We start from the raw sequence: 13,967 nt of genomic DNA, 5'->3' as shown, positions 1-13,967 counted from the left end.
CAATCATGTGTCTAAGAAACATGTTTTAGCCAGTCATAGCTAGCTAGAGACACTGTTGAGGCTATCCCATGATTTTCAGCTTTGGTTGTAAATTTGAACTCAACCTAAAATGTTAAAAGAGCTCTGCAACTTCGACAAGAAGATTTTCTGAAAATAAACGTCCTTTCCACAAATTAATATAATGTTTTGTTATTTTTTTAACCCAATATATTAATGTTTGTGGGCTTTCTTGTCTAACATATACATACTGAGGTCAGGGGTCACCTGGCAGGATACGCAAGGAATGCAGGTCAGTGGCTTCATGTGGTGACGGAAAATGCCAAGTGTTAAACAGAGAGGCCTAGAAATATGCAGAGTATTTAGAAGTCCTATAATGCCACAGGTCATGTTGTTTCCAAAACCTCCTATATGAATGTTGATCACCTTTGACTTATGACCGTCTTGCTTTGTTTTACCTAGCAGGAAAACATAAAAGCATAATCACAGCTTAGTTACTTTTCTTCATTTCATTTAGCAAACATTTCTGTGCATATGAGCCTTCCATTGGGCTGGAGAGTTTTTATTGTAGTTAATAATCTTCAAGAGTTTTGCAATCACGCTTAAAATAAAAGTAATATAAAACTGCCATGCACTAAACCCCACTAACCAGTGGGTCTGCTTCTCATTGTGTCACCGGCGCATGATCCGGCTAAAGAATATTGGCACCAGTTTATATCACAATAAACTAAGGGAACCACTTAAGCCCAATGGGCTAAAAAGGCATGCCCTATTAGAGTAAATAAAAGTTGTTGTGTCAATAAACGTGGAAACATGGGTGTAAAATATAGATATTAAATGTACAATAATTCACCTGCTGGCTAATGTTCAGCCAATTTACTTACTTTTTTATTGAATTCAGGACAATATTTTACTCTTTAAAGAAAAAACATCTTTAATATATTTGTATTAGTCATGGTTTTGGTGAACGCATACCAGCTGATAATCCTTTTCTTTTCATATTATGCAAATTCCGCCTCTGCTTGGCGCGCCGCTACTTGCGCTGAAATAAATGGTGGAAACCCCTTCTCAGGGATGAAGGGCCCTTTAAATTCTGCTCAGCCAATCGCATCTTGCTGCTAAAGAAAGCAACCAATCATCCTTGCTATAGGAGCGGAGGCGGGACAAAAAGTAGACCGCAACCAATAAGAGTGAAGCTCATGAATAATGAGACAGCAGGGATTCCGGGTTTTTTTTTTTTTTTCTGGTGTCCTGTTCCTCAGCACCACAGCGGTCTGAAGCAAACCGATGCCGAGTCGCTGACATTTAACCGAAGCCACCGCCCCCTTTCTCCTCACTCCACTGTTATCAACCTTTCGGGATTGACCGCGACAGCTGTTGATGTTTAGCTAATCTTCGTGAAGTTGGGTCAAAACCGAAAGGTGAGTCCTGTGTTTTGTTTGATATTTTGCATCCTACGGCATCGGTTGAATAGTTGCTAACGGGCGCGCGCACAGGCACGCCTCTCAGTCAGCGTCTGCTTTGCTGTAGGTGCCTAAAGTCACGTTCGCTTCGCATCGAACATTTATACATCGGCATGCGCGTGCAGACCGGGGAACCGTTAACTGCAAAAGGCTTTTGGGTCCCTGTTGCCTGCACACGAGTCTGGTTTGTCTCAACAGGGTTCGATTCGGTTCGGTTTTACAACTGCGGGCCTAGTAGTTGAAAAGTACGCGGATGGGAACAAGGTCACAAAAATAAAAAATAAAAAAAGCGTTCTGCGTAAATTGATTGTTGATGGAGCCAGGTAGGCTAATTAGTTAAACCATCAGACGCAGTACGGAAAGCCGGAGGGTCCTAAAACAAAAACTGAGAAGGTTTGTTTTCGCCAAATGTGGTGTTTTGCTTTGTTCATTCATTCAACTCACTTTACTTTTTTATGAAATCTGTAAATATTTTTGAGAACTTTAGAAAATCACTACATAGACTAATAAGGATAATATCAGTCATCAATGTGTAAAAGGTCTCTTTTATCATGAGGTTAGTCTTGCCCATTTGGGCCTACATCCAGTCCATTGTGTGTCTCCCATCATGTCCACCTCAGCTGCAGCTACACACAAACACTAAACCTGAAAATAATATGAGAATTGTGGGTTGAGTTGTGCTACAGGTGGAAAAGACCCTCCCATGTATCACGTTGTGTTTTTTTGACATGAACACTGGCACATTATTTGAGGTTATCCATGTGTCTCAAATTCATGCGCTTACAACATATAAAGAGTAAAGTCACTGAATCAAGTTTGAACTTGATCAGTGACTTAAACCAACATCCTTCCCATTCCAAAACTTGTTCACAAGGTTTGGCCATTACCTGTCAACATTATGATGTAGTGTACTGTGACATTTATTTGTTAATTTTCACAAACAAAATTAATTTGGAGGTCCATATGTGTTTCTATGTTCCTCCTTTGACGCTACACACGTTGACTTCTATGTGTTGGATGTGTGCTTTACTTCTCGGCGTTAATTTTACCATGTGAGCTTGTAGTCTATATTTCAAACATCAGAAAGCTGTTTGTTATATTAAAAAAAAATAGAAAAGAATTGAGAAATGCTGCGGTTACAGCACAATGAGCTAATGTGTTGATCAATAGGAAGTTGCATTTGAGGTAAACCTGTTGATTACAATGAACGTTAGGCTTCGTAGGTCAGGCATGTGGTTTAAAATCAAACTTACACGAGATCATATGGCATAAAATATAAGTTTTGTTATGCTGTATCCATTTTTTTAGTCAACATAAAGTTTTATAAGCTAAAATGTTCACCACATTAGTCATGTTTTGTGTGGATGCACGCAGTTCCCTTCTCGGCTGAGCGTGTTCTGTTTTCACCCAGCATGCCTCTGGCTCGTAGCCTGTCCGTCACGTCCCTGTCAGGACTTGAAGACTGGGATGAGGAGTTTGATTTGGAGGATGCTGTTCTTTTTGAAATAGCTTGGGAGGTTGCTAACAAAGGCAAGTTTTGTTGTTTCTGTACACGTAGCTTAGATTTCTCAAAACCAAACTTTAATTTACCTGCAGGAGTCCTATTTTTGTCTTTGACTTTGTGTGTGTGGCTTGTTTGAAGTTGGAGGCATCTACACCGTCATCCAGACCAAAGCTCGGATGACCGCAGAGGAATGGGGAGAGAACTATTTCCTCGTGGGTCCCTATGTGGAGAGTAACGTGCGCACGCAAGTGGAGCTGATTGAGCCCACCAACCCGGTGCTGAAGAGCACCATTGACAAAATGAACTCCAGTGGGTGTAAGGTACTACCACAAATACTTAGTAAAAGTATACATATTCCACTGAAGGACAATCACTCTGACCACCAGTACTTATCTCTGGAGTAAATAAAGTGTGGAGTTTGTGAATATGAGCTGTGAAACGTGATTAGAAATTAAAGGAAGGAATAGATGACGTCATATCATTTTATGCTGTGAAATTACAAACGTAAAGTCGTTTTGGTTGAACCTTGAGAATGCAAAATTTGACACTCGGAGCATGTTGTGAATGATTTTCAGCTACTGCCACATCACATTTGACCTCAATAGTTGTGTGATTGAATGCATCATAGCCATTTTTTTTTTGTTTATTCTTGATTAGCTGTGGTGACTATTTTGAATTGACTTGATTCCAAAAGTTACTCAGCTGTAGCTGCACATCTGATGGTTCCTTTCATGTGAGAGTCATGAGATATTTTGCTAACAGATGCACACAGAGAAACCGTAAAGAGACATGTGATAGTTATTCTCAGCTCCTCTTTTATTTAACCTACTGGTACCCCATCACTGATCACAACTGAACCTGCTGACATTTCTTCACAAAGGTCAGAGGTTGTATCTGTGTCCCCCATTTCTTTCTCTTTCACACTGACGGTCCAGAAATAGATGCGAGTGTGACTCTTCTTAGGTTTTGTGCTGTGTCACTCGAGGATAGCTATGGTTTTATGTGTCAAGGCTGGAAGCCATGCTAGTTTTAAAGGAACCGCTCAGCTGCTACAACAAAGCCTGTTTCTCACAGTTAATCATGCCCAACAGGTGGAAGTATAAAATATTCTCAGTTGTTTCAGTCCTAATGGTCTATTGAAATTTTAATCTTAAAGCTTTTAGCAGCAGACTTAATGCCTACAGTTTGTGTCAAAAAGACTAACTCTGAATAGTTTTTTTTTATAAAAGGAAATAATACTATACAAGTTCATTCATATTAGAAAACCTTGATATTGCATATGGAATAAAATAGTTTTGCCCTCATTTTTTCTCCCCGTGTTTGCATAGATTTACTTTGGTCGCTGGCTCATTGAAGGCAGCCCCTATGTGGTTCTGATTGATGTCGGCTTCACCGCCTGGTCTCTGGACCGCTGGAAGAGCGAGCTGTGGGAGCACTGTGGAATCGGTGTGCCATGGTTTGACCGCGAGGCCAACGATGCCGTGCTGTTTGGTTTCCTGACTGCCTGGCTTCTGGGAGAGGTCGGTAGCATGGTTTGATCACTTTTGGTCATTATATTTTATTTGCTTCACATGGAAATGAACATTTCACCTCCAGCAAGGTGGTGACAATTTAAAGCCTGTTCAAAAAAACTTTTTTGCTAAAATTACCTAAACAAAATTTTTGATTACTCATACAACTTTTACTAAGGTCTTAAAATTCAAATGGTTTGTTCGGATAACGGTTGGAAAGTTAAAAATGATATGCATCACACCTTGTCTCAGAGTATCGCAGACATCTAGCACTCTGACCAATAACAAAATTATAGAAGGACGTTATATAATTAAAAAAAAAATAATAATTCAGGCTTTTTCTTACATTATCTAGTCAGGAAGTTAAAATCTAAAAACTTAGCTTCTAAAAAAGGAATATGGGTTTGAAAAGCAAAATAAAACCCTTATTTGGTTACATAAGAGATTTAGGAATAATTACGGTTCTAATATAAGAATGTGTATTTTTTTTCATACGAGTATTCAAGGATATTTGAAATACAAAATATGTAGTTAGACATTTTCAGGTATTTGAAGCACGTCTGAGACCTTTTGAAAAAGTATTTTGTGCAGTGGTGAAGGTAAAGTGTATTTTTGGAGGATCCTTGGGGACTAAAACATGTAAAAAAAAAAAATGCTACAGAGTTTTCTTACAAGATTTGCTCATCAGTTGTTGAACACGGTAGTGAGTATGACATGCTCTGGGCTTGTATTAATATCAGTGATACAGGGAAGATTTTGCTGGCAAAGAGTGGATTAAACGAGTAAAAACTAGAAATGAAAGGCTTCAACCTGTCAGAATAAACATCACAATTCACAATAAACTAAAGCATGAGCTGAAGGTTTTGCCCCGGTGACACTTTCTCTTGAGCTAAACAAAAAAATAAATTTGCCTTGCAGTGCACAAGAGCTAACTCTTAATCATAGAAAACTCCCAGTAACAGACTGGACAGGCTCAAATTTTCACTTCCAGCTTTACAGTCTGCATTTATAACCAAAAAGATGTTTGCTTTTCAGTATGCAGCTCAGAGTGAGGAGCCTCCACACATTGTGGCTCACTTCCACGAGTGGCTGGCTGGCCTGGGCCTGGTGTTGTGCAGACAGAGACAGCTGCCCATTGCAACTGTATTCACCACTCACGCTACGCTGCTGGGACGCTACCTGTGTGCTGGAAACGTGGACTTCTACAACAACCTCGCAGAGGTATGGATATTTATTATATCCATTGTAATATTTTATTATGAAATCCAAGAAAGAGTCATTCAGCAACTGTTAATTTAGATTCTTCTGATAGTAAACTTAAAAAGAATACAATATCATATAATTTAATTAACTCAGCACTGGAGTTTAATGATAATGACAAACACTTAACATCATCTTGTGTTTGTGTCTCGCTCAGTTCAATGTGGATAAGGAAGCAGGGGATCGACAGATCTACCATCGATACTGTTTGGAGCGAGCGGCCGCACACTGCACTCATGTTTTCACCACAGTGTCGCAAATTACAGCCATCGAGGCAGAGTTCCTGCTCAAGAGGAAACCAGGTTCATTCTGTTCTCATTCATTAACGACGCAGAGATTATATAATATGTAATCTTCTTACCCCCACGCCTAGATTTTAAATGTTTGTTTGGCCCTTAATTTTAAATGAAGAGGGGTAGTGTTTTAAAATATGTTTCTATAAAACAGATCACTTCATTAAGAAGCAAATATGTTATTGTTAGTTGCTGATTACTTGTCTGCACACAGACTTGACATGTTTTAACTATAATTTCTACATGAGTTGGCGTGCTGAGTTAATCTGCATTCAGATGTTTTATTAATATTATTCTTGTTGAGAAAAATTCTCTATGAATCCAAGTGTAATACAGAATAACTTCAAACTGCAGGGTGGACTGACTCTTTGATTGTTGTTTTTTTAATAAAAAGGGATAATGTACATAAACGCCAAGTAAATAATTTTAAGTATAAATGTGATCAAGTTAGGTGATGGGCTATGGTCTGAGTTCTTTGCTTGATTAAAAAATTGTAATTGAAGAATTACTGATATTCCACTTTTTTTTTTGTAAACAGTTTTTATAAATTGCTTACATTTATTAGTATCTTTGTCAGTGTTTTATTTGGTTTAAAGTGTGCCACTGAAAAATTGTCAATTTTAGGCCTTTTATAGGCATACCACTTTACTCCAAACATTTCAAAAAGAACTGGGACACCAGTATGGTTGTGGCTAAGTGTTGGGGGTTAACGGTGAAGTTGGATTCACCATTAGTGTCATTGCATAAACTGTAGATATGATGTATTTATGGTTTTAGCTTTCTGTTTTTAGTCTCCCTGTCAATGAAAAGGGCAAATTGTTTGGCTGACTTGTACTTCATCAGCACGTAACTGATTCTTTGCTTATGTCATGGATCTAATGCCCTGAACGTTTACCACCTCACACAGACATTATCACTCCCAATGGGCTCAACGTGAAGAAGTTCTCTGCTATGCACGAGTTTCAAAACCTCCACGCTCAGAGCAAGAGTCGCATTCAGGAGTTCGTCAGGGGACACTTCTACGGGTAAACAGAAGGAAAATAGATATATAATGCAACGTGGTATAATGATTGTAACTAAATGTATACTCTGGAGGTGCTGGGCTAATATCGGTTTGTCTCGTTCATCAGGCACCTTGACTTCAACCTGGACAAGTGTTTGTTCCTCTTCATAGCTGGAAGGTATGAATTCTCCAACAAAGGAGCCGACATCTTCTTGGAGGCTTTAGCCAGGCTCAACTATCTGCTGAGGGTAAGTGTGTGAAGCAGTCTCACCGAGTGTTTGGGTGTTTAGATGTCCTCAAATGTGAGCTGTTAAAGTTCTGTGTTGCGCAGGTCAACCACAGTGACGTGACTGTTATAGCTTTCTTCATCATGCCAGCTCGAACAAACAACTTCAACGTGGAGACCTTGAAGGGACAAGCAGTCAGGAAGCAGCTCTGGTGAGGGTGCTTTTCTTAGACGCTGTGGGTCTAGTTGTTTCTAAAATAAGCGTCAAACTGAAAATGCTTATTTTTAGCCTAAAGGCTCATTTATATTTTCTTACTTGTCCTCGGCAGGGATACTGCTCAGACTGTGAAGGAGCGCTTTGGAAAGAAACTCTACGAGTCACTACTAGTGTAAGTTGACTGTTTTATCCTAACTCAATAACTTCATGATGTGGAACATTCCCCACTGATTACAGAAATCTAAGTTCACAAGCAAAATATTCAAGTTTTTCATTAGATGTACATTACTTCTTTGCAAAAAGGCTGATTTTTTAATCTATTTTTCTATTAGCGGGCAGCTGCCAGATGTGTCAAAGATGCTAGACAAAGAGGATTTCACCATCATGAAGCGTGCCATCTTTGCCACTCAGAGGCAGAGCCAGCCTCCAGTCTGTACCCATAACATGCTGGAGGACAGCAGCGACCCCATCCTCAACTGTGTCCGCCGCATCGGCCTTTTCAACAGCTCTGCTGACAGAGTAAAGGTACAACGTATCACCGTTTTAGCAAGTTTGTGTATAGAAATTGGATAGGTCTGCAGGAATTAGCCACTTTATTTCCGATGGTAGTCTAGTAAGGTCTCAGTTGCCTGGTACTGAGTTGTTGTTTTTTTTTCTCCTTTCACAGATTATCTTCCATCCAGAGTTCCTTTCGTCTACCTCTCCTCTGCTTCCCATGGATTACGAGGAGTTTGTCAGAGGTTGCCACCTCGGTGTCTTCCCTTCTTACTATGAACCTTGGGGCTACACCCCAGGTAAGCCTGTGAACACTGATCCACATGTACCATATTTTTTGGACTATAAGACGCACTTAAAATCCTTTTAATTTTCTCAAAAATCGACAGTGAGCCTTATAATCAGGTGTGCCTTTATGTATTACTTCTGGTTCTATTTCATCCCTCCTGACCGCCAGAGGGCGGTGCTGAAAGCACTGAACGTTCCTTTCATGCATGCGCTGTTCGAGTAATAATACCAACGGAGTCACAGGTGTGACACGGATGACCAATCAGAGGCTATATAACCTGGCGTCATCCGCGGCTCTGTTCCTTTTTTCTTCTCGCGCGCAGTTCAATCCAGGGCTTCAGCCCTTGGACCTTTTCACCGTCGTCGGAGGCCCGACTGCTCGTTGGCCGGAGCAGAGTGCTTATTGACCTCGATCTAATTTTATGTGGTTATTGTGAATGAGTTGAATAAAGTTTGACTTATCTGTTTTGTTTCGCTTAATGCGCTTTATAATCTGAAAAATACGGTCGACTTGTCATGTTTCATGTAAGAATGACTTCATGTTTGTCGTCTCCAGCTGAGTGCACAGTCATGGGGATTCCTTCTATCTCAACTAACCTGTCAGGCTTTGGATGTTTTATGGAAGAACACATAGCAGACCCTACATCGTACGGTACGTATCTTTTTAATATTCAAAGATCAACATGAATCAGTGGTGCTGGATTTCACACTGCAGCTTTCCTTTTTAACAGGTATTTACATCCTTGATCGTCGGTACAAGGCGGTTGACGAGTCGTGCAACCAGCTCACATCCTTCCTGTTCCAGTTCTGCAAGCAGAGTCGGCGCCAGCGGATCATCCAGAGGAATCGCACTGAACGCCTGAGTGACCTCCTGGACTGGAGATACCTTGGCAGGGTAAGATTACAAATCCTAAACATTCTTTCTTCCATTTATTACCTTCAAATAGATTTTTCACCTCCTTCTTTTCTCCAGTTTTACATTGCTGCTCGTCATATGGCCCTGGCTAAAGCCTTCCCTGACACCTACGTGTATGAACCTGAAGAGACCGCCTCAGTGAGTTAATTTGTCAGATGTTAATAATTGATCAAATATGTTTATATTTTCTGCCTCTGACTGAAATCCTGTTTTCGTTCACAGACCGCAGGTTTCCGCTACCCCAGACCTGCCTCCGTGCCTCCGTCTCCGGCTCTGTCCCGCCACTCTTCGCCGCACCACAGCGAGGCTGAGGACAACGAGGAAGACGAGCGCTACGACGAGGAGCTGGAGGCAGAAAAGGACCGCGTGAACATCCGCCAGCCCTACAACGTGCCAGTTAAAAACAAAGTCTCTGCCGTCCTGGGAGCCGACGCGAACGGCGATGAGCTGATGAGCGATAAAAACTGAGCGACACACACACAAACACAAACATGCATCCAATCATGGAGAACCTCACTAGTGAAACTTAGTTGTTGCGATCATTAGTCATCCTTGCACTACAAACTTTATACTTGAGTGCAGCTGCGTTAGTGTGTGATGAGTTTAGCTATGGCTTTTGGTGGGGGAAAAAATACAACTGTTAGTGTCTTCCCAACAAGTTTGTACCTCAGAACTTCTAAAACTATCAGCCCGTTTGATATGTTTTGGTTTCAATATTACACCAGCAATGCAATCTTTGGGAAGAGTAAATGCAGACAATAGTATTGCTGGATTTAGTAGTGTACTAACACTGGATAATCTAGATTTAAAGCATTGAGAAAATAGCAGATTTAATGTTTAGTTTCTAGAAAAGGGTTTTATACTTGATTCAAACATGGATCATAGCAGGGAAAACGGCATAACCCTCCTTCATTTTACCAGTTTGTCATATTTTTACATTCAAAGCAGAACTGTTCGCATTGTCGTAGCTTTATTCCAAATGCCTCGTTTACTCTACAATTCCCCAAAAGTGAAACAAGATGCACAGTAACAAGTAGCTTCAAGAAAGGAATCGTGAAAATGCTCTCGCTTTAAGAATGTTGTTTTTGTTTTTTTCCTCACTTTGCATCTTCGCCTTATTGCGTCGGTTTTTCCAATGCTGAGCAAACATGCACATCTGTGTAAATGTGCGTGCACGTGTGGTCCTCAATTTCCCAGTTTCAGAAAGTATTTATTTGTGGGAGAAAGATGCGTATGTGTGAGAAAAAGAAGGCAAAACCGCGTTGCAATTTCAAATGGTTGCTATATTTTCAGAAGAGATTAAAAGGGAGCTAAAGATACGTCTTCATGATTTAGTTTAGGAATGAATAAAATGGTTTTTACCAGCTGTATACTGTCACTGTCACTCTACTGTAAAAGTTGTTTGTTCCTGTGCTGTACAAGATAATGAACTTATAATAAAGATAAAATATATATAAATACATATATATATACACCTGTTAGTATTTTACAAATGATATCTGACTCTTCTTTCATTGTGTGCATTCAGTTTATTGAAACACATAGGTCATGGGGTTTGAACAGGCTCCATAACACCACCATCCATACAGCATATCCAATGTGATCCATTTAATTTATGTGGAATTTGGACGGGAATCTTCCTCCCATGCTGTAGGTAAACCTCCTCATCCTCTTCAGCACAAGTAAACTCTGCCTCCGTGACCTTTACAAACTTTCAGGGACAATAAGTTGGTATTAGATTCTTGTAAAAATGTTTTTAACACAAGCAACGCAGAGCGTTCACCTTAAAGCTGCTGTTTTTAAATATGTACACTTCTGCTTCTCAAAATGTCAAATCTCTTTATATGAGGTCTGGTTTCACAAGCTTTTAGGTATTTTGGTTCTTTACAATAAAAACTCTTGGAAAATGTTGAGAAATAACTCGGGACTCACTGAGTAAACTGTTCCAGAAGGATTGGTAAGTTGCACTCCCAGTCACAGCTCCCAGTCTGGCTGGGTTCCTCCTGACTGTGTGTACGGAGAAACCATCGGACCCAGTCACCTCCACCTCCACAATGTGATAGTCCCTCAACCTGGAGGAGTTTGAAAACAGATAATTCTGACAAAAACAAAATGCCTTCATACGTTCTGATTATCCTGGGGAAACGCAGTCTGTCATTGTTATGCTGATTGTAGATTTAGCCTCAATATTAAAACCTAATACTTCTGGATATATTCATCCTCTGTTAAAATGTCTGGATGACATCAAGGCATGGATGGCTTCAAATGATCAGAAAACTGAAGTCGTGTTTAGCTCTAACGCCGTCTCTGATCCTGTAAATCTCAACTCACCATATCTTAAGCAGTCTGTTACAAATCTCTGGATAATTTTAGACTCTGGCTGTAAGTTTAATAAACAAATCATCTTTGTTCTGCAGAAAAGCTTATTCCATTTAAGGCAGATAGCTAAGCTTAAGTCAGTGTTGTCCATATCTGATCTTGAAAAACTAGCCCATGCCTTTATCACTACCTGACTGGAATACTGTATGTTGGGGTGAGTCCGCTCTCCATTTCACGTCTCCAGCTCATACAAAATGCTGCAGCTCGGCTATTAACAGGAACTCGTGTAAGTTTTGTCCTCCCTTCACTGGCTCCCTGTATGTAGCAGAATTGATTTTAATATTCTCCTAAACCTTTAACTGCCGTAATGGCCTTGCACGCTCATATCTCTGAGCTACTGGAACCATATGTTCCTTCTCTGGCCCTGAGATCATCTGACCATCTGCTTTTAGCTGTTCCAAAAACGTGATTGAACCTCAGAAGTGATCGGGCTTTTTCAGTCGGGGGACCCAAACTTTAGAGCAATCTGCCCCCCAACATCAGGCAGGCCACTTCACTTCCTGTTTTTAAATCTCAGCTAAAAACACCTGTTTTCTCTGGCTTTTTACACAGTGTGACTTGATTTAGTGTTTCATTGCTCTGCCTTTCTTTCTCTATTTTCCTTTCGATGCTTGTAATTAATTTTCAGTCCTATCCATATTTTTATTCCCCCCCCCCCCCCCCATGAAATTACTCCCATTAATTTTACTGTTAAGCACTTTGGTAACTGCTGCTGTTTTAAATGTGCTTAATAAATAAAGTTGACTTGATTCGAAACGAAGACTCACTCTGTGTCTGATACAATCTCTCCCTGAACACCAGTGAAGCCGAGTGTTCCTGCTGCCATCGCCGCCGCTGCCATGGTGTTGACGTTGTTGGGAGCAAGTGGGCACAACTCTGCCACCGAGCCTCTGAATAAAACACGCCGTCCCTCTCCTTCCTCCCAATCTGCGAGGACGTCTGATTTCAGTCGGAAGCAGGATGGATGCTTAGACATTCTTATAAACAAAGCCTGAAAAGAATTGTTTACACACAAAAAAAAACACTCTTTAGCTGCTATGTTCATGTACCCCACTGCTGCCTTTTGATCAAAATGACCCCTGAGGCTACATTTTGACCCAAGGACAGCAGGTGGGTAGAACAAATGATGCGTTTTAATTCTCACAGTAACTGGGTTTTTTTTCTATCTGTGGTACCTTCAGTGTCCCACTGTCGTTCATCCTCTGGATGTCCTGGCCTCCCCATAATGCACCACTGGGGACATAAAGTGTCCTGCCATGCTGCATGGATGCCTGACGCAGCTTTTGGTTCAGATCAAAATCAGAGAGGGCCGAAGGAGAGCCCACCTGAAGAGGAAGGGGGAACAAAGGTCAAATGTGTTGGCATACATCAAATACATAAAATAACATATCAGATCAAATATAATGTATTTAGTACAAACCGGATTCCAAAAAAGTTGGGACACTAAACAAATTGTGAATAAAAACTGAATGATGTGGAGATGGCAAATGTCAATATTTTATTCGTAATATAACATAGATGACAGATCAAAAGTTTAATCTGAGTAAATGTAACATTTTAAAGGAAAAATATGTTGAGTCAAAATTTCACAGTGTCAACAAATCCCAAAAAAGTTGGGACAAGTAGCAATAAGTGGCTGGAAAAAGGAAATTGAGCATATAACGAACAGCTGGAAGACCAATTAACACTAATTAGGTCAATTGACAACATGATTGGGTAAAAAAAGAGCTTCTCAGAGTGTCAGTGTCTCTCAGAAGCCAAGATGGTAAGAGGATCACCAATTCCACCATTGTTGCGTAGAAAGATCAGCAATACCAGAATGGTGATACCCAGCGTAAAACAGCAAAGACTTTTAAGTTATCATCATCAACCGTGCATAACATCATCAAAAGATTCAGAGAATCTGGAACAATCGCTGTGCGTAAGGGTCAAGGCTGTAAAACTCTACTGGATGCTCGTGATCTCCGGGCCCTTAAACGTCACTGCACCTCAAACAGGAATGCCACTGTCAAGGAAATAACAGAATGGGCTCAGGAATACTTCCAGAAAGCATCGTCAGTGAACATTATCCACCGTGCCATCCGCCGTTGCCAGCTGAAACTCTACAGTGCAAAGGGGAAGCCATTTCTAAGCAAGCTCCACAAGCTCAGACGTTTGCACTGGGCCAGGGGTCATTTAAAATGGAGTGTGACAAAATGGAAGACTGTTCTGTGGTCAGATGAGTCACGATTTGAAGTTCTTTATGGAACACTGGGACGCCTTGTCATCCGGACCAGAGAGGACAAGGATAGCCCAAGTTGTTATCAACGCTCCGTTCAGAAGCCTGCATCACTGATGGTATGGGGTTGCATGAGCGCTTGTGGCATGAGCAGCTTGCATGTCTGGAAAGGCACCATTAATGCAGAGAACTATGTT

At 40.7% G+C, this 13,967-nt stretch overlaps 2 protein-coding genes across 2 annotated transcripts in view; one reads left to right on the top strand and one right to left on the bottom strand.

Annotated features, from left to right (window-relative positions):
* Positions 1-1,245: 1,245 nt before the first annotated feature.
* On the top strand, positions 1,246-10,587 carry gys1 (glycogen synthase 1 (muscle)). The gene is made up of 16 exons (XM_037689569.1): positions 1,246-1,418; positions 2,872-2,990; positions 3,103-3,284; positions 4,293-4,484; positions 5,511-5,696; positions 5,893-6,037; positions 6,936-7,053; positions 7,159-7,279; positions 7,363-7,469; positions 7,587-7,646; positions 7,807-7,999; positions 8,142-8,268; positions 8,814-8,909; positions 8,989-9,152; positions 9,231-9,311; positions 9,396-10,587. Exons 2-16 carry the CDS (start codon positions 2,873-2,875, stop codon positions 9,639-9,641), a joined length of 2,136 nt encoding a protein of 711 aa, XP_037545497.1. The 5' UTR covers positions 1,246-1,418; position 2,872; the 3' UTR covers positions 9,642-10,587.
* A 232-nt stretch (positions 10,588-10,819) lies between these two features.
* The window catches only part of aspdh (aspartate dehydrogenase domain containing), a 5,550-nt gene continuing 2,402 nt past the window's right edge, over positions 10,820-13,967 (bottom strand). The window contains exons 5-8 of the mRNA XM_037689567.1: positions 12,728-12,877; positions 12,320-12,543; positions 11,106-11,245; positions 10,820-10,884 (exon numbers count right to left, since the gene is read on the bottom strand). Of these exons, the coding sequence (XP_037545495.1) occupies positions 10,847-10,884; positions 11,106-11,245; positions 12,320-12,543; positions 12,728-12,877 (552 nt within the window). The 3' untranslated portion in view covers positions 10,820-10,846. The remainder of the gene's footprint in view (positions 10,885-11,105; positions 11,246-12,319; positions 12,544-12,727; positions 12,878-13,967) is intronic.

The sequence above is a fragment of the Nematolebias whitei genome, chromosome 15, assembly GCF_014905685.2.
Source record: "Nematolebias whitei isolate Nwh7 chromosome 15, NemWhi1, whole genome shotgun sequence".
Taxonomy (NCBI): Eukaryota; Metazoa; Chordata; class Actinopteri; order Cyprinodontiformes; family Rivulidae; genus Nematolebias; species Nematolebias whitei.
This window is presented reverse-complemented; position numbering and strand designations above follow the sequence as displayed.